This window comes from Cervus elaphus, chromosome 7 (genome assembly GCF_910594005.1).
Source record: "Cervus elaphus chromosome 7, mCerEla1.1, whole genome shotgun sequence".
NCBI lineage: Eukaryota > Metazoa > Chordata > Mammalia > Artiodactyla > Cervidae > Cervus > Cervus elaphus.
Window position 1 is genome coordinate 45,004,670 of NC_057821.1, and position 21,682 is coordinate 45,026,351.

At 39.6% G+C, this 21,682-nt stretch overlaps 1 protein-coding gene across 1 annotated transcript in view; it reads right to left on the reverse strand.

Annotated features, from left to right (window-relative positions):
• Positions 1-631: 631 nt before the first annotated feature.
• The window catches only part of TMEM170B (transmembrane protein 170B), a 30,641-nt gene continuing 9,590 nt past the window's right edge, over positions 632-21,682 (reverse strand). The window contains exons 2-3 of the mRNA XM_043908551.1: positions 13,683-13,853; positions 632-1,868 (exon numbers count right to left, since the gene is read on the reverse strand). Of these exons, the coding sequence (XP_043764486.1) occupies positions 1,738-1,868; positions 13,683-13,853 (302 nt within the window). The 3' untranslated portion in view covers positions 632-1,737. The remainder of the gene's footprint in view (positions 1,869-13,682; positions 13,854-21,682) is intronic.

Consider the following 21,682-nt stretch of genomic DNA (forward strand, 5'->3'; position numbering starts at 1 on the left):
TAGAGTATGGAGATTATCTTTCGGATTGTCCATAACTTCATATTTTCTGCAATTGGCTCTTCTTTTGAATTAACATATATATAATCGTGGGCTTCTCTGGTGGCTCAGTGGTAAAGAATCTGCCTGCCAATGCAGGAGATGTGGGTTCAATCCCTGGGTCAGGAAGATCCCCTGGAGAAGGAAGTGGCTACCCATTCCAGTATTCTTGCCTGGAGAATCCCATGGACAGAGGAGCCTGGTGGGCTACAGTCTATGGGGTCGCAAAGAGTCAGACGTGATTAGCAACTAAACAACAATGTATAATTGTATCTAATATTCGAAAAAAGTCTCAATAGGAGACAAATTCAACCAGTTTCTATGCTTCCCTTACTTCTTATACTCTTAAATACAATTACATATTGCCAAAATATCTTAAAATGTTTTATACTAATGATTCTTTCATTCTAATAAATGTCATTGTAGATGCTAGTAAATTTAAATAACAGAATAAAACAAGAGTTGAAAAACTGAAATGAATCACTTAAATATATGTTCAACACTGTACTGATATGCTGAGAGTAACTGCCAAATTTTAAAATTATTTACTATATTCCCAAATTTTTACTTAGAGAAATTATGATGCTACCACACAGCCAAAATAAGATCATTTATTATTCTTCCTATATGACTTGTTTCTTAACTACAAGTGAGGCTTCTTGTTTTCACAGCCTAATTTAGGCCACTCTTTATATATATTTGATACTCCAGGATGAAAGACTGCTTACGTTTTGCCAAAAATCAAGATATATGCAACAAGTAATATAATCCCACTGAGATACTAGTTGTAAAGATGTTTTCTCCATGAGACACATGGCAGAAACTTTCTTCAGAAGGGTCAAGAATAGGATGTGCATTTCAGACTTCTTTTCCTACAAAATTTATAAGAAAATTTTCAAATTAAATTTTCATGACACACAAACTACAATCAACAGGTGTGACCCAAAAAGTTTTTAAATTCATAGCAACAGAATGTTTATGTATGAGGAAAACTATTAAAGAGTGTTATTTGAGTGAGTGAAAAGGATGCACCCTATAGATCTACTTTGAATCCTTAAAAGAGTCTAGCAGTTTTCCATTCAGTATTATTTTCCACGTAAAGTAAATAACAATAAATACCTAATTTATATGAAAGCCCTAAATCCCAGAAACGTTTAACATTAAAAATCAGGTAATTTGTCTCATAATAAATGATTTGATATTCAGCACTCATACGGGATTTAGCATTACAAAACAAAATTTCTCACTACATCACCTGAATTCATGTCAAATATGTTCACAGCACTCATCTACAGCTACACTTGCAAATTTCACATGATCAATGTTAAAAAAAAAAAAGAAAAAAGAAAAGAGTTTGGCACATGTATCAATTCTTCAAAACGTCCCTGTAACTTAACACGACACTGTTAAGAGGGATGATTCAACACCAGTGTTAACCTGATTGGCAGCTAAACAAGGTGCTTTTTCTTGTAGCTTCGCGTAGCAATGCGCCTTGCCCGGGACGGAGGCACGTAAGGTGCGGTGCGGTAGTGCAATCATTGAACACCAGAGGGCGACCTTCCCACACGGCCCGAGGCCTGTGTTTCGACCTGCTCCTTCCACGTCCTAGTACGATCTCATGCCCACTCGCTAACGATGCCGTTTTCAGAGAATCTGTACGTCTGTTTCCTTATATGAAGTGAAGACATTCCCACAGAAACCTCAGAGTGTGGCGAGGATCCTTGAGAAGGAGATGATGAGCGTCAGGACTGTCTGTCCGACGCCCCACACCAGGGCTTCCAAGGGGGCCATGTTCTTCCCGGCCACGCGGTAAATGCCGGCCACGGCGGCACCTGGGGAGAGAGGAGAGGACACGTTCACTGCGGAGGCACGCTGCGGGGCTGCCCCCGGGCTCGCTTCCCCGTGAGCCAAACACCCAGTCACCAGGCATCCTCATTTGATCGTTTTCTAGGGAAGAGTTTCCATGTGACTGGTTACAAGTTACACTCTACCATACCACAGTCACCCACAAAACCGAACAACAGGCTTCTCAATTCGACTGCAAAACACATATTTATGGTATATGCTGCTTACTTGACACAAGGTATGTTCATTAAAAAAAAAAATGAATCATTCATTACTGTAATCTTTCAGCTGGGTGTTGACTCGGTCAGATCCCATCAGCACTTTTAAAAACATATGACACAATATATTGATAATTATAAATAATAATACAGAAAAACCACACAATTTAATACAATTTCTAAGTTATTCAAGAAAAAGTTAATATTAAATAAATTTTCATTTCTTTCAGTAAAATGAATTCTTAAATATCATAAAAAATATCAGAATTTTGAATAATGCATAATCTACCATATAAAATGGTTTAAGTATTTGAATAAACCTGTAAAGTTATCTGGAGACTAGTACTTTGACATCTAAAAGTGGAAGATGAACCTGACGCCTGTTCTAGGGAAATGTTTTAGATCTCAGGCGTTTCTGAGAACAAGAGTGTCCTGGGCGCCTGAGAGCCCTGAGGCTCTGGCTCACCCCTTTTATCTTGTTGCTATAGTACGTATAATGGGATCGAAGAGTCTGACTTTAAAAGTACACTCAGAAATCACAAAAGGACAAAACATTTAAACTATGGTTATGGCATTTAACAGGTTGAGAAGGCCTTAAAACTTTTGTCCAGAAAAAACTGTCTGTCTATTCCCAGAATGGTCAAACAAAAGGAAGGAAGAACAGAAATGTTATTTGAAGACATTTGAATTACAATCATTTGAGATAGAAATCTACTCACAAAAATCAGCTAAGAACTAATTCCATAGTTCATCTAAATTTTCCAAATAAAAATTATTATACTCCTCTATAGAAGATACAAATAGGAAAAGCAAATTATTAATTTAAACCAAGGGCTTTCATATACATATTTTAAAGAAATTAAAATGTATAGTATATTTATAGTATATATGTAACTTGTCAGAAAATTTACAAATATAATCTTGAATATCATACCACTCCTGAGTATTATTACTTAATTTAAAGATGAAAAAAAGAGAGGCCCAGAGAGTTTCAGTTACTAGTCCAAGAAAATACAGTTAAGTACAGAGCTGGAATTTCAATCCAGATTAGTCTGGCTATAAATCTCCAAATCATTCTATCATTCTACATTTATACCAAGTGAAAAAATAGAATAAGAAATTCAGAAAACACTAAAGTAACTGATAATTACATAAATATTAAATAAAATTCCTAGGAGCACCAACATTTATTCAATCAAGAAGAAAACTTCACTAGTATAAATAGTCATATCCTTGAATTTTAATTTTTTTTGGCTGCACAATGCAGCATGCAGGAATTCAGTTCCCCAACCAGGGATCAAACTCAAACCCCCTGCAATGGAAATGGGGAGTCTTAACCACTGGACCACCAGGGAAGCCCTATCCTCAAATTTTAGAACTGGATAACAACCTGAAAAAAATTTAAATATCTTAGGCTTCTTTGTTATCAGAAAATATGTTAAAATAAACCTGAGAAATATTGTTTTTACTTTGGATTTTCCCTAGATTTCCATGACTATCTTCAATTTTATTTATTTATCTTCAATTTTAAAAACCACAATTTGTTCTCCATTTCTCCAGCACTAAATTCCCCTGTTGGCTCAGACGGTAAAGAATTGGCCTGCAATGCAGGAGACCTGGGTTCCATCCCTGGGTTGGGAAAATCCCCTGGAGCGGGGAATGGTAACCCATTCCAGTATTCTTGCCTGCAGAAGCCCCACAGACAGAGGAGCCTGCCAGACTATAGTCCAAGGGGTCACAAAGAGACTGAGCAACTAAAAAGAAAAAAAATTTCAAAAATGATCCAAGAGGTGAAAAACATAAGCTCAGGCTGCCTGGGAAGTACCAAATACGTTAAGGTTAAGAACATGGATTCTGGAGTTAGACTTGTGGGTTAAAATCCGAGCTCACTTATTAGTAGCTATGTGACAAAGAGCAATCACCTAACCTCTCTGTGCCTTAATGTAAAATGGCTGGGTCTGGAGATTAAGAGAGAATATTTGGAAAGTATTTAGAACAGTGTCTGCTCCTACTATGTACTCCAACTTTTGATTAGTAGTTGTCTCAGTAGTACATGATAAACGAATCTCCAATCAGTGATTCATCATTCAATAAGTTCAGTTCAGTTCAGTCGCTCAATCCTGTCCGAGACTCTCTGTGAACCCATGAACCGCATCATGCCAGGCCTCCATGTCCATCAGCAACTCCCGGAGCTTACCCAAACTCATGTCCATCGAATCCGTGATGCCATCCAACCATATCATCCTATGTCATCCCCTTCTCCTCCCACCTTCAATCTTTCCCAGCAACAGGGTCTTTTCCAATCAGTCAGTTCTTTACATCAGGTGGCCAAAGTATTGGAGTTTCAGCTTCAGCATCAACCCTTCCAATGAATATTCAGGACTGATTTCCTTTAGGATGGACTGGTTGGATCTCCTTGCAGTTCAAGGGACTCTCAAGAGTCTTCTTCACCACCACAGTTCAAAAGCATGAATTCTTCAGTGCTCAGCTTTCTTTATAGTCCAACTCTCACATCTATATATGAATACTGGAAAAACCATAGCTTTGACTAGACGGACCTTTGTTGGCAAAGTAATGTCTCTGCTTTTTAATATGCTGTCTAGATTGGGTCATAGCTTTTCTTCCAAGGAGCAAGCATCATTTAATTTCATGGCTGTAGTCACCATCTGCAGTGATTTTGGAGCCCAAAAATACAGTCTCTCACTGTTTCATTGTTTCCCCATCTATTTGCCAAGAAGTGATGGGACCAGATGCCATGATCTTAGTTTTCTGAATGTTGAGTTTTAAGCCAACATTTTCACTCTCCTCTTTCATTTTCATCAAGAGGCTCTTTAGTTCTTCTTTGCCTTCTGCCATAAGGGTGGTGTCATCTGCATATCTGAGGTTATTGCTATTTCTTCCAGCAATCTTGATCCCAGCTTGTGCTTAATCCAGCTTGGCATTTTACATGATGTACTCTGCATATAAGTTAAATGAGCAGGGTGACAATATACACCCTTGATGTACTCCTTTTCCTATTTGGAACCAGTCTGTTGTTCCACATCCAGTTCTAACTATTGCTTCCTGACCTGCATACAGATTTCTCAAGAGGCAGGTCAGGTGGTCTGATACTCCCATCTCTTTAAGAATTTTCCACAGTTCGTTGTGATCCACACAGTCAAAGGCTTTGGCATAGTCAATAAAGCAGAAATAGATGTTTTTCTGGAACTCTCTTGCTTTTTTGATGATCCAGGGGATGTTGGCAATTTGATCTCTGGTTCCTCTGCCGTTTCTAAATCCAACTTGAACATCTGTAAGTTCACGGTTCACGTACTGTTGAAGTCTGGCTTGGAGAATTTTGAGCATTACTTTGCTAGCATGTGAGATGAATGCTGTATGGAACAACTGACAGCCATTTGAAAGCAATAAATTTAGGTCCCTATTTCACACCACTCCCCAAAGGAAATTTCAGATGGATTAAAAAACTAGATATTAAAAACAAACAAATAAATAAAATGAATTTCCCTTGGAAGATTGTACTGTTCAAGGAAAAGCTTACACAACCATAAATAATCCACTTTTCTTTATACTCTTTCAAGAAACAGAGGGCAAGATCTTCAAGCCTATGATGCTAAGGGTAGAAAATCCAGTGCAAAACTCCCATTTCCAAAATCAAGGGAGACACTGTAGTGTTATACAGAAAATAAAATGAACTACCATCTTCTTCCCTGTGGATAATCAGGAACCAATGTGTAAGTCATAGCTTCCCTCTAAAAGAAGCACTTCACAGTAGTTCCCCCTGCACCATATCATTGCACAACCCGGAAGCACTAGCCAGAGAAGACTGTTCCAGGGGAACTCTTCAGCAAAAAGAAGGGAAAGAAGACAATTTTGTGTGCCTATTAAATGATTTTGGAAACACTGCTATTAAATACTGAGCAGATAGGAAGCAGTATTTATAAAATATATGTAGATTATAAAATTAAAACCAACAGATGCCCAAATACCATCATCCAAATGTACACAGGATCATTCCTGTTTCCTGTGAGGTCCCCGTGGACTCCCTTGTCACACCCCATTCCCTCCCAAGGTCGGTTTCCATCATCCCTTTGCTTTTCTTCGGCATTACCACCTGCCTATATCCTCAGATAGCTATTACTTAATTTTTTAAATAAGTGAATTTTATATAAATTGATACTGTAAGTATTTTGGAATTTTTGGCTGTTTGTGGCTCAGATGGTAAAGAATCCACCTGCAATGAGGGACACCTAGGTTCAGTCCCTGGGTTGGAAAGATCCCCTGGAGGAGGGCATGGCAACTCACTCCAGTATTCTTCCTGGAGAATCCCGTGGACAGAGCCTGTAGCCTGGTGGGCTACAGTCCATACGGTCACAAAGAGTTGGACACAACTGAGTGACTAAGCACAGCACATATGTCAGGAAATTATCTAGGCTGGTATATAATATGGGTCTGTAATTCATACATTTCCACTGTTGTACAGAATTCTAAGTATGGATATACCACAACCTATTTGTCCATTCTAATGTGGACGACACTGTTTCTAATCCTTAACAATGACAAACCCTGCTTCTGTGAACATCCTTGTAACATGACCTCCAGCACACATACTAAACCGAGTTTCCCTACAAAGTGTGGGTATGCCTGTTACGGCACTTTCAACTTTACTAGGTAATGCCAACTTGTTTCCAAAGTATTTGTACCAGTTTATATTCCAGTTACTCCATATCCTCAGGAGTAGCTGATATCTTTAAAAACACTTTTTTTTGGTCAATCTGGGTAAAAGATGTTATCTCTGCAATTAATTTGTGTTCCCCTGATATTTAATGTCACGGAGCTTTTCCTCACATATCATTCAAATTTGGCCATTAGGGTTTCTACTTTTACGAAATGCTTGGCAAATCTTTTGTGCATTTTTCTACTGGACTGTCACTTTCTTATTTGATTCATAGGGTTTCTAAAAACATAGTTTGGATATTAATCTATTGACATTTATATAAGCTAACAGATGTCTTACCCAAACTTGTGCTTTAGTTTTCACTCTCGTTAAGGTATATTTTGCTGAACAATAGCCAGCTGAAAAAAACAAATACTGTGATCTTATTTTCTTGGTGAAATGTATGCAAGGATGAAGAGGGCAGAAGTGTAATAGGGTGCGTGAAATAAATGAAACGTGTTTGGAATGCCAGTGTGAACAATCACAGAAGTATCAGCTAGAAATAAGTAAAGATCCCCAAAGTATTAAGGAGCTAGAGAAGACTGGCATAGCAAAGATGAAGTGGAGAAAACAATTCTGCTGAATTTTTTAAACAGTTTAAAAAAATCAAAAGAAGATTATTTCATGATACATGAAAATTACATGAAATTCAAATTTTAACATCCATAAACAAAGTTTCACTGGCATATAGCCATAGTCATTTCTTACACTGAACTATCTCTGCATTTATTTTGATAATATTTTTTTTTTCCAAACTTTAAACTTCTTGTTTTGCATTGATTGGAGTATAGAAGATTGTGGTCAGTGAACAGTGAACAGTGAAGGTACTGAGCAATACATAGACATGCATCCATTCTCCCCCAAACTCCCGTCTCATCCACGCTGGCACATAACACTGAGTAGAGATCCATGTGCTGTCCAGTAGGTCCTGGTTGGTAGGGTAATATTCTTGAAGCAAATGAATCTATACTTTTCCATTCTTCTGTAGTCTGCATCTTGTTTAGTAAAAAGATCACACTGATTCAGCAAACATGCTGTGCACAGCTTTTAACCTTTCCATTTTCTGCAATAATCTGGATAAATAGGAACTGTTCCCAGAAAATCTGGTAGAACTCATCTGTAAACCTCATTTGAGCCTGGACTTCTTTCAAGGAGGTTGGGTCTTCAATATTTCAACTGTTTAATGATATTTATTGTATTACTCATATTTTCTATTTCTTCTTATGCCAATTTTGACAATTTATATTTAGGAATATATAGCTGTTTTATTAAAACTGCTATTTTTATAATTCTTTATTCTACCTTTATTGTCAAGCCTGTAGTTACTTCTTCTATTTTATCCCATATTTTATTTCTGTCTTAACTGTTTTAGAGCTAAGGCAGCAATATATTCACCTTATTATCTCTCTAGAAAATTAGTTTTTTGCTTTGTTATTAATCTTTCATAAGCTTTACTTAAAAAACAGCAATTCTTTATACTAATAAAACTAAACAACATAATTTAAAAAGATACCATGTACAACAACCGTAATGTAATAAGGGTTTAGGAATTAACTTCATCAAAATGTATAACTGTTCTATTGGGGAAAAAAACTTTTGAACTCTAACAAAAGAAGCAGAAAATGATCTGAACAAATGGAAATACATTACATGTTTTGGGGTGGAATAATATGTAAATTCTTCCCAAATTAACCTCTGCTGCTGCTGCTTCTAAGTCACTTCAGTCATGTCCGACTCTGTGTGACCCCACAGACATCAGCCCCCCAGGTTCCCCCGTCCCTGGGATTCTCCAAGCAAGAACACTGAAGTGGGTTGCCATTTCCTTCTCCAATGCATGAAAGTGAAAAGTGAAAGTGAAGTCGCTCAGTCGTGTCCGACTTTTCGAGACCCCATGGACCGCAGCCTACCAGGCTCCTCATCCATGGGATTTTCCAGGCAAGAGTACTGGAGCGGGATAAATCAACCTCTACCTTGTATTAAATCCCCACAAAAATCACAGTTATACTTTTGAGGAATTCAGTAGCCATATTCTAAAATTTATGTGAAAGAATAAAGGTCCACGAATAGTTATGTGAACTTTGAAAAAGAAAAAAAATGAAGGACCAGCTCTACCAGATTTTAAGAAATAGTACAAAACAAGAGAGACAAAAAATGAGGCCTTGCTGAAACAGCTAAAGACTAAAAAAATCAGAACAGAGTTCAGAGACAGATCCATGTACCTTGAGAACATAGTATACAAAAAAAGATGAATTAATGGATGGATTTTTTTTTAGGGTGTGGTAAAAATCGACTTACTATGTGGAAGGGAAAAAAAAAAACAACCACCTGAAATCCTACCTAGTTCCAAAAATGAAGACAGACTCTAGACCGGAAGGCAGATTATGACCTGAATATCCAACATCTGCCTTTGCAAATAAAGTTTTACTGGAAGAAACCACGCCCATTCATTTACCAGTATCTATGGCTGTTTTTAAGCCCTAATGGTAGAGCTGGAGAGTTGTGACAGAGACCACCTAGCCTGCAATGTTTAAAATAGTTATTATCTGGCCTTTCAAGAAAATGTTTGCTCAGTCCTGCTCTAGATAAAGACTTTACTACAAAGGTAAAACTATAAAATTAACAAAACAATATATCAGAATATCTTTTGACCTTAGTGTGGGGGAGAATGTAAATAAAATTATAAATTATAAACCACAGGTAAAAAACTCTTTAAGCTGGTTACACGGAAAAAGAATTTCTGCTCAATGAACAATATCATGGATGAAGGTACTGCTAAAAGACAGAGAAGTTATTTGAGAAGTACTAAACCAACAAGACACCAATACATCTAAGAAACATCTATCATTTAATAAGGAACAAGGACCCCAAAAGAAAAGCACAGAATTAAAAGTAGCAATTTGCAGGGGAAAAAAACTAAATATATAGTAAGAATAGAAAGAGATGTTCAAATACATTAGTAATCAGAGAAATGCAAATCAAACCAACAAAGAGATGTCACTTTAGCCCTCAGACTTGCTAAAATTAGACAGCAATACAATGCCAAGCAATGGTATTATATAGAAACCCATTTCCTCCCAATTCTGGTATTAACTATCAGTACTAATTAAAATGAAAATTCACGCTATCCAAGAAATAAAAATCTAAGAGGTAGTAAAATATAATAGTTATGTGTCTATATTCAGCCAGTCATCATTTTGCTGAACTGAATATATAGCTGTGACTGTGCTAGTGCTCACAAAATGCATTTAAGAAAATAAATGCAGGTAAATATTCACATTGGATAGTTTTCTTAACTCAAGTGTTTGCAGGTTAGAAAATTAGCCAGAAGAAATTGGTATGCTTTACTGTTAACCTGGATACAAGTTTTTACTTGAAATTGTGTCAGACATGTTTGTGATAGTCACTCAGTCATGTCCGACTCTTTGTGACCCCATGGACTGTAGCCCTTGGGCTCTTCTATCCATGGAATTCTCCAGGCAAAAATACTGGAGTGGGCTGCCACTCCCTTCTCCAGGGGCTCTTCCCAACCCAGGGATCAAATCCAAGTCTCCTGCACTCCAGGCAAATTCTTTACAGTTTGAACCACCAAGGAAGCCCAAACACATTTGTAAGGAATTTTAAATATAACACTGCAGTTTCTAAAATCATTATTTTATTCTTGACTGAGTTGAAAGCAACATATACACCCATCATTAGAGATAAATGGAAGTAGAATAATGTTCTCTTTAAATTTCACAATGATTTACACCAGTAAACACACGTGTAACACACACACTATTTTTGGCTTCTGAACAAGCTGTTCCTTCGTCCTTCCGCCTCGGCTCACGGTTCCACAGTTACAGCAGCGGCCACATCAAAGCCATGAGCCGCCCCTTTTCGGGTCTCCTTGTGTGTCTCCACAGTGAGCAACGGCTAATCTGGACTCTACCCTTTGTGAAGTCCTTACAGCAACTCTTTTCCATCTGATGGCCACAGGCTAGTTCAGATCCAGCCTCAAATTCAGACCAAAAATTAAAGCCTGAACTCTTCTATCTCCCTTCCCCCCTTCTTCCCTCCTCCACTTTCTTCTTCCTGTCCTCTGTGCTTCCTCCCCCACTACATCCATCTATCCAACCAGTATTTCCTGAGGATCTGTTACATTCCAGGTGCTGTTTTATTGCTGGAGATTCAGTAGTGATGAAGACAGGCAAGGTCCCTGCTCTCTCAGAGTTTCCTTTTGGTTCTTCCTTCACATATATTTATTCTACATTCAGCCACAAAACCAATTTTCCTAGTCAACTGCTCTGCCCCTTGCCAATCCCTTTCTAAAATATCTACTTGCTTTCCGTGGCCTGCAGAAGAAAGTCCAAACTCGGCTGACCTTCCAAGATCTTTTGAGGATCTGGCTTGTCCTAGCTGCATTTCCTGTTACCCCACTCTGTTCCCCTGGTGCTGCAGCTAAACCTGACTGCTTGTTTTAAGCGCTACGGCAAAGGGCATGAAGGAGCGCATGAGAAAGTTACAGGCGAATACAGCACCAACAAAAAACCTAACACAAGATGACACGCAAGAATAGTAAATGAGGAGAGGAAGAGAAAATAGACTGCTCACGGCTTCCCACAGCTTAGGGCTATCTCATTTGTGCCCAGGACAGACCCAGAGCCCCAGGGACAGGGCTCTGTCTTCAGGCAAGGCATGCTGATCACCCCGGGGAAAGGTGACTGTGGGCACAGGAGGAGGGGGGCCGCAGAGCTAGGCAGAAACAGATTTCCTCTCATCTCTGAGGTAAGGAGGGTCTTGCACACACCCAGTGGTGACAGGCAGCTGCCCTGGCCTCGTGGAAGCAGGCCAAGTGACCAGCAACAGAAGTGCTACTGTTTCCTGGCGGTGATGAGACCACAGCAGCAGACAGGAGCACCCAGTGTGGAGCAGAACCACGTGAAGGAAGTGGCTGAGGCCCCTCCAGGCTCAACAGGACACATCAAAGTCCTGGCTTACCTAGCACAGCAGAACCCAAGGCTGGAGCGGGGGCCTCACTGCTGCGGTAAGAGGTGAAGGTCAGAGGGCATGAACCTGGGGCCTGCAGGACACACACACGAGGCGGTGCAGTAGAAAACCTGAAGATGACTGGAGGACGCCGTAAAGTGGCTAATAATCTCCAGCAGGCCAGGGGAGATGTATATCGTAACAGCTTGTGTTTAAGAAGGAAGTGCACGATTATCGTCAGTCAATCTCTGACAAAGGAGGCAAGAATATAAAATGGAGAAGAGACAGTCTCTTCAATAAGTGGTTCTGGGAAAACTGAGAAGCTACATCTAAAAGAATGAAATTAGAACCTTCTCTAATATCACAAACAAAAATAAACTAAAAATGGATTGAAGACCTAACTAACACTGGATACTATAAAATGCCTAGAGGAAAACATAGGCAGGACATTCTTTAAAATTAATTGCAGCAATCTTTTCTTCAATCCATCTCCCAGAGAAATGGAAGCAAAAGCAAAAAATAAACAAATGGCACCTATTTAAACTTAAAAGCCTTTTGCATAGCAAAGGAAACATAAACAAAATGAAAAAGACAACCTATGAACCAGGAGAAAATATTTGCTAATGATGGGACCAATATTTGCTAACGATTTCCAAAATATACAAGCTGCTCATAAAGCTCAATATTAAAAAAAAAAAAAAACCAACAACCCCATCAATAAATGGGCAAAAGATCTAAATGGATATTTTCCCAAAGATGACATACAGATGTCCAACAGGCACATGAAAAGATACTCAACATCACTAATTACTAGAGAAATGCAAATCAAAACTACAATAAGATATCACTTCATACCAGTCAGAATGGTCATTATTACAAAGCCTATAAATAATAAATGCTCGAGAGAGTGTGGAGAAAAGGGAACCCTCCTACACTGCTGGGAATATAAACCGGGACAGCTACCTTGGAGAACAGTACAGAGGTTCTTTACCAACTAAAAATACAGTTACTGTGTGTGTGCGTGTGTGTGTGTTAACTGCTCAGCAGTGTCTGACTCTCTGCGATGCCGTGGACGGTAGCCGCCAGGCTCCTCTGTCCACGGGATTCTCCAGGCAAGAGTACTGGAGTGGATTGCCATTCCCTTCCCCAGGGATCTTCCTGACCCAGGAATCGAACCCAGGTCTCCCACATTGCAGACAGATTCTTAACCATCTGAACCCCAGGGAGGCCCCACATGATTCAGCAATTCTACTCCTGGTTATATAACTGGAGAAAACTCTAATTAAAAAAAGATGTATGTACCCCCATGTTCATCGCAGCACTGTTTAAAATAGCCAAGACATGGAAGCACCCTAAATGTCCATTGATAGACGAATGGATAAAGATACAGTATACATACACAGTGGAATATTATTCAGCAATTAAAAAAGAATGAAATAATGCCATTTGCAGTAACATGGATGGAACTAGAGATCAATGTACTAAGTGAAGTCAAACAGAAAAAGACAAACATCATACATCATCACTTGGATGTGGATAAAATATGATACAAATAAACTTTATTTACAAAACAGAAACAGACTCACCGACACAGAAAGCAAAGTGATGTTTACCAAAGCGGAAGGCAGGGGGAGGGAGAAACCTGGAATTAACAGATACAAACTACTATAGAAAAAATAGGTAACAAGGACTACTGTGTAGGGCTAGGAACTACATTTAATATCTTCTAATAACCTATAAAAAAAATCCCACGGACAAAGGAGCCTGGCAGGCTACAGCCCATAGGGTCGCCGAGAGCTGGACGTGACTGTGCAACTATGCACACACACACAATAAGCTATAATGAAAAAGCCCCAAACTGTATGTGCATATAAAATGAGGTTCTTAAAACAGCATCCACTTACTAGTGATCATCGCTCCAGTCACGGAAGCCAGAAACCCGATGCTGACGGCGATGACGGAGATGACTCTCCCTTGCCGATGCCTCTGCAGCATCACAAACATTAGCACTCCGGCAGCACCATGGACGAACAGAGAGGAGAAGAGGGCCCAGAGGAAGACCCAGTACCACATCTCTGAAAGGGAAAGCAAGGCGTTGAAAACTGTGCTGGAAAACGTCTTGGAAAAATCCAGTGTAAGGAAGCGTGAGCACCCATGGTCTGGATGAAGGTTAACAGAGATCACAGATACAAACATGCCCCCAAAAAAAAAAAAAAAAAAAAAAATGCCCAGTACAATACCTGATACATAGTAGTACTAAGTAAGTTTTAACAATTATCATCATTACTACAGCTTGATGAGGAAATCAAGCCCTCCATGACTTCACCAGGTCAAAGCCACACTCCAATTTCCTCTAAATGTCCCCACCACACAGCTATGCTCTATTATTTTCTCTGATACAACCTCTTGTTTGCAAATCTCCTGGAATAAATTATATAAGTTAATTAACTGCTGTCTGATATATAATTTTCTATACTAAGTGTCCAGACCTTAAAAAAAAAAAAAAAAACTACCCCTTAATTCAAATAATTCCAGAAGTGAGTCAATGATTTTTGTCTTTTACGATTTTAAGAATTTCAGGTCCTTTCCCTCTTGGCTCTCGACTTTGTATACTAAAGAATCGGTCAGAATTCTTTAAGTTCTTTGTCTCAGGTAGTATACTAGTCCTCACCCAGAACTCATCAATGCAGTCTCAGCTGCTTTCACTGAAGTCTCGGCTGCAGACACCCGACAGGCATGCCCCATGGCCTCTCTCGAGCACCCACTCCCTTTCATTCTGGCCACCTGCCCCCCCATCAGTGCACGTGGTTCGTGCAGAGGCTGCCTGTCCTCGCGCTGACTCCACCCCCTGACCGTGTCTGTGGGGACGAACATCTGCACAGGCCACTGGTACAAACTGGGCCCATCAGCCCCGTCCCCTGGGGACTCTGAACTGGGACCAAAACCAAGCACCTCAGTCTTTGGATGGCTGAACCTGAAGGGCTCAGGCTTTGTGAACAGTCATTTCATCATCACGTGATGAAATCCATGATAACAGGATGAAAGAAAAACAGAAGCAAAGGCAAGGGACAACCAGATTCCTTATTTCAGTGCTACATACAGCCCTGCCATGTTAATACCCTTAGATTCAACGTGATAAAACCGCCTTGTAATGAAATCCTTTTTAATTGGCCCATTTAAAGTTTCTGTTATTTATAGCTGAAAGAACTGACTCCAAAATATTCAGATGTCACCTTGAGGATCAGCCTTGGTACACAAACATTCTGTAGTGCAAAATATTTCATCTGCTATGTGCTATTTGTTCACTCTCTATCAAGTAAAAAAGAAGGGCAATAAAATAGTCATGAATAAAGAGAACAAAAATGGATTAATTAAAACTTATTTACTCAAACATCACTGGAGTACAGATATACACTGCTGATGGGAATGTAAAACAGGGCATCAATTATGGAAAACAGTGTGGTAGTTCCTCCAAAATTAAAAAAAAAATGACCATTTGATCCAGCAATTCCCCTTCTGGGTATGTATGCAAAAGAATTAAAGCAGGAGCATGAAGAGACAGTTACACAGCCATGTTTACAATAACATTATTCTCCATTGCCAAGAGGTGGAAGCAACTCAAGTGTTCATAGATGGATGAATTAATAAACAATGAGGTTTATATATACAATGGAATATTATTCATTGGGAGAAAATTCCTCACATGCTACAGCACGTATGAATCTTCTGGACATTATGCTAAGTAAAATAAACCAGTCACAAAAGGACAAATACTGGTAAAATCCACTTCTATGAGGTATCTAAAGTAGTCAAGTCAACAGAAACAGAAAATAGGGTGGTGGGTGTCAGGGACTTGGGGGAGAGGAACTGGGGGACTTCTTGTCTTAAGATGGGTACAAACACAGGGGATCTTTGCAGCCATGGAGTTGTTCTGTATTTGATTGCAGTGGTATACACCATACAAGTGATAAAACTGTAAAGAACTAAATACAAACACACACATGAGTACAGGGGTACAAGTAACACCTGTGAAATCTGAAAAAGGTTGGTGGATTGTATCAAGGTCAACATCCTCGTTTTGGTATTATACAGTGGTTTTTCCAAGATGTTCCTGTTGGGTAACTGGGGTATAGCTCAGTTGGTGAAGAATCCGCCTGCAACGCAGGTGACCCCAGTTCAATTTCTGGGTTGGGAAGATTCACTGGAGAAGGGACAAGCTACTCACTCCAGTATTCTTGGGCTTCCCCTGTGGCTCAGCTGGTAAAGAATCTGCCTGCAATGTGGGAGGCCTGGACTTGATCCCTGGGTTGGGAATATTCACTGGAGAAGGGAATGGCTACCCACTCTAGTATTCTGGCCTGGAGAATTCCATGGACTGTATAGTCCATGGGATCACAGTCAGCCTCGACTGAGCAACTTTCACTTTTCAACTGGGGTAAAGGGCACTTGGGTTCTCTCTGTATTATTTCTCACAACTGCATGGGAATCTACAATTATCCCAAAATTAAAGGTTTACTTTTTAAAAGGGAGGCCATATAGAAAACAGATTTTTAAAAAAAATCAGTTTCACCCCGCCAAATTCTTAAGAATTGACACTTAGAATGGACTGATAATTTCAAGGAAGAGAAATCTGATAAATCTCTGTGTTAAAGTACCACGCATGCTTCTATATGGCAGAAGAGAGAGACGCTTGTGATTAAGGAAAAACAGACAAAGCTTGCCTTTCAGAGGATTCTCTCTCAGCTTTCAGGGAAACAATGCTTTCATGCTGTCACTCCCAAATAGCTTCAATTTATAATAAATGCATTAAAGATAAAAACACTTAACTTGCCCAGATGATATTTGTATTTTAAAAGATCTAACTTTTCAGAGTGAATCTAACAAAGTGAGAATATGAGAACAAAAATAGGGGGTGGGGAGATTTTCATCAAGCGAGCTTTGAGATGAGGAAAGACTCTGTAGCAGGCGCCTGCTCTTAATAAGAGGAGTCGGGCATCAGTCCTTTGCCTTGGTCCCGAAGCCCGCTTCTTACGATCGAACCCCCAAAGGCAATTTTATTCATTGTCCTTGTCATGAAGGTGGGGTGAAAAATTTCTCGACTATATCTAACACTACGAGCAGGAATTATCTGACATTATTAAGTAATGCTGTCTGCCTACTGACTATATAGCTATTGACCTCAACAATAAATTTACTCAGTAATTAGGAAAAGTAAATTTTTAAGTCTAATGTCTTATAAAATCCCCAAATATCAAAGAATGATATAACCAAAAGGCAGAATCTCAAACAGTCCTGTAAGGATCAGTCCAGGATTATCCCTCAAGCAGACTGAGCACAAACTACCCAAACTCAAATTTATTTGTTTCTTCTCTTTTTTTTATCGTACTCTTTATCACAGAAAAAAAAAAAAAAAAAACTGCTGCTCAGAATATCTACAATTAATTTAGGTTGCATGTTGTTACTACTATTTTAAATTATCTGATAGATCAATACCAACCACCCCGTCAGTAAACAGGGAGGGCCTCCCAAGACCTGGAGCTACTCCAGATAAACAAGTCTGTCTAAGGCCTGACTCACTTCTGCAAATGCAGGACACCTGGAGAACTAACTGCAGGCCTCTAAGAGTAAAGACAGATGCCCCAGAGCCCCAGAGAAGGAAGAGGTGCTGAGACCAGGAGAGCAGGGTGACCACCTTTTCAACCGGTGTACCCTGCAAGACTCACAGGAGCAACCCAGAGGCCCCGTCTGCTCTTCCCAGTCATACCCCGCCTAACCTGCGCTTCCAGCAACTGAGCAACCAGGAAAGGAGGAGGCCAGATGGGGGCTTCCGCTGGTGCTCAACAAAACACAAAACATTAAAAAACACTCTCTCCAAAACAGAAGTATGCCATCCATTCAATCACTGCCCTGATAAAGGCAATGAAAACGGAGTTGTTTAGGTCCCCCGTCTAGAGATAGTTTTAGTTGCTCTGTGGGTAATTCTTGTGAGCAGCCTGGGTTGAGAAGCATTGGCCTCACACAGCATCTTCTCCTTTGATGAATTCTAGAATGAAAAACTGTTTCTAAAAGACAGTGTAAAAAAAAAAATAATAAAAAAAAAATAAATAAAATAAAAGACAGTGTATCTGCAGTAAAACAAACAGTGTGTGTGTGTGTGTTTACCTTCGGTGGGATCAGAGGCAGGGGAGCTGCGATCTGTTCCAGTGTGTATGTGTTCCTTCTTGTCATGTGTGATCATTCTTGCCGTGTGTGTGTGTGTGTGTGTGTGTGTGTGTTTACCTTCAGCGGGATCAGAGGCAGGGGAGCTGCGATCTGTTCCAGTGTGTATGTGTGTGTTCGTTCTTGTCATGTGTGATCATTCTTGCTGTGTGTGTGTGTGTGTTTGTGTGTGTGTGTATGTGTGTTTACCTTCAGCGGGATCAGAAGCAGGGGAGCAGTGATCGGTTCCAGCCTCCAAGCAATACTAGAAACAGCCTCGCTCCCAGTCTGGATCTCTCATCAGCCCTGGTTGCCAAGTCACTAGAAATTATCTTCTGTGCTTTTGTTTTTAATCCTTGGACAAAATTATTTCTGGGAAATGAATTTCTCTAGAGTATATTTAACTAAGTAAAAACAATTCAAAGAATGGTACATATTGTATGACCCCATATTTATTTAAAAATAATAGGTACAGAGAAACACAGAAAATAACGGCTATCTTCTAAAAGTACAAGAGGATATGCGTGATTATTATTTTACTCTTCACTGGTTATGTTTTAGTAACCAGCCTGAAGTTCTGTTCGTTTTACTGCAGATACACTGTCTTTTAAAAATAATTTTTCATTCTAGAATTCATCAAATAAGATGCTGTGTGAGGCCAATGCTTCTCAACCCAGGTTGCTCACAAGAATTACCCACAGAGCAACTAAAACTATCTCTAGATGGGGGACCTAAACAACTCTATTTTCATTGCCTTTATCAATCATGACATGCAATAAAGACAGAAATCACTGCTCTAGGCTAAGGTTACACATGAGGTACCTATAAAAAAAAAATCCCAAAGGCATAAAAACAACAAAGCGTATCTCACTAGACAAACACTAAATATTATCTTTAATCCTCTATAGTAGATCTAACTCTTCTAACAAAATCATACTGAACACTTATATGTACTCAACACACTCCAGGCCTTGAGGTGACAATAATATCCCAGTAAGACTGAATCTGGGGGCTGCTCATAGTTTCTATCTTCTTAATAGAAGTGGTCCTCATTGGATGTTTAACTAATCCGTGTTCAAACTGAGTTATCTCAAGCTTCCAGCAAATCTAAGGTGTGGCAATTGCCCCCCTGAGTTTCTGACATGAGACCTCTCTGTCTTGGGGATGTGTCCCACACGGGCGGCTCATTAAATTTCAGGGAGATGATGCCTTTATAATCTGAGAAAATCACCTAGAGCAGGGACTGGCAGAGTATGATCCATGAGTCCTAGCTACCACCTAACTATGGGGCACATATACCCACAGGGACACAGAACCAGAGGAAGAAATATCAAGAAAGATCCCAAGAGAATTTGGTACCACCTGAATTGTTAATAAACAGGACTGAACCACTGAACCGAATGATAAAACATACTGGAGACAGATGAAGGTGGGGGTGGAGAATGGCTCATGGTTCTCAGGCCTGGCTGGTTCTCAGGCCCGGCAACCTCTGGTTTGGCTACTGCCAAGAAATACCGAGAGAAGATGCTCCAGATTACAAAGTGGGCTGGGGCCAGAATTGCTTTTGTTGGGGAGGGGAGGCTGCTTATAGACCCTAAAGATGCAGACTTCATCCCAAACACTGAAGGTAATAAGGAGCCAATGAAAGACTTTAAACAAGGAAGTGAGACACAATCACATTTATCTTTTAAAACAAATTAATTATCCTGGCAGATATGGGAAAGGGGGACTAGATGGAGATGAGAGAATTTCAGAATGTTTCAAGAATCCAAAGAGAAACTGAGGCCTGGACTTAGGCAGTGGCCAGAGGGTTGAAAAGAATGTGAAATATCTGAACTGGCTGACAGCCTGGATGATGGAGGAGAGGAGATGTGATGTCTGGCTTCCCCAATTCCTGCTACGGACCCAGCTAAATAGAGTATATGCCGTCAGGTATGGAAACATGGGAAATATATTCGGTACATCTGCAGTATATTCAACGTTGGTGAGCAGCAAACAGTAAAGAAGCTAAAGGCAAGAAAATGTCAAATAGAAAATTGTGAAGATCACCTATACATTTATATTATGGGACATGTTTTTAAAAAGAGTAAATCTCAAGTTTTTAGTATCTCTAATCTTCCTAACTGTATGACTTGTCAAATTTTTAATCTATGATTACTAAAACAATTCTGTTATTAGATACAAGTTTGAATCAAATTTAGAATGCAGAAAACTCTAAGGAATGTCATTGTCACCCTAACAATGAGAAAAAGATAAACTACAAAATCACAGCTTTTTTAAGCCCACCAGTCAGGTGACCCTTCAAGATAACGAAAACACAATTCCAAAGAGGGACCCTCCGAGGAAAGGGTCTCTTGTGGCAAAGCACAGGAGCAACAAGTGGGTATCATGTGAGTGGGAAAGAAGACGCGCTGAGATTCTAACTGAAAGTTGGGGTCCAGGGGTGCGGTTAACCTGTCAGCCTGGAGAAAGTGACATAGGAGAGCACAGGGTCATCTGCAAGCTCTTCTCCACAGGTCTCCACCCAGCATTCCCTAGAAATGCAGGGTCTCGGGCAGGAGGCTGAAGAGAACTCGACCCCAAGTAATGAGCAACAAGGCTGTGAGCGGGGGCAGGCTACTGGCCTGCAGAGACGGCGGAAAGCTGACAACAGCACCAACCCTGATGATGGCCCTGCAGCGCCGGCCCGCACCCCGAGTACAAGGCGCAACATCACCTGCTAGAGAATCTGAAGCCTAACCACTAGCAAGGAAGCTCAAACTCAGATCACTCCTGAGGAAATTAAATGAACCTGAACCCTACCCATCTAGCAGAGGAGGCTCATTTCCAGGCACAAATATTATGTACCGTGGTCACTACTGTTATACATGCAAAGGCCTGAATTCAATAAAAAGTATAAGACACTCTCAAAAACAAGAAAAACAACTCATCATCAAAAAATAAAGTGATCAGACTCAGATGAGCCAGATTCTAAAACAAGCAGACAGGGACTTTAACTATAACCAACATGTCTAAGATAGTCATGGAAAAGGTAAACAACTCACATGAACAGATGAGGATTTTCAGCAGAGAGACAGAAAGTCCAAGAAAAAGTCAAATGAAAATCCTCAAGAAAAAAAAAAATCCTCAACAAAAACAAACAAAAACATGTGATATCAAAGATGAAGACTTCCTTTAAGGGGCTCACCAGTAAACTCGACATACTTGAGAAAGAATAGGTGAACTTATCACAGCAGCACTATTTACAAGCACCAAGACATGGAAGCAACCTAAGTTTTGATTCAGAGAAAAATGGATAAAAAAGATGAAGTATATATACACAATAGAATATTACCCATAAAAAGAATGAATAATGTTAGAGATCATCATATTAAGGAAATTAAGTCAGACAGAGAAAGACAAATACCATATGATATTGCTTATATATGAAATCTAAAAAAAAAATGATACCAATGAGCTTATTTACAAAACAGAAATAGACTCATAGACATAGAAAGCAAACTTATGGTTACCAAAAGGAAAGAGAGGGAGGGATAAATTAGGAGTCTGGGATTAAAATATATACACTACTATATTTAAAACTGATAACCAACAAAGACCTACTATATAACACAGGTATGTACTCGATATCTTATAATACCTTATAAGGGAAAGGAATCTAAAACACAATGTGTCTCTGTATACATAACTGAATCCTTTTGCTGTG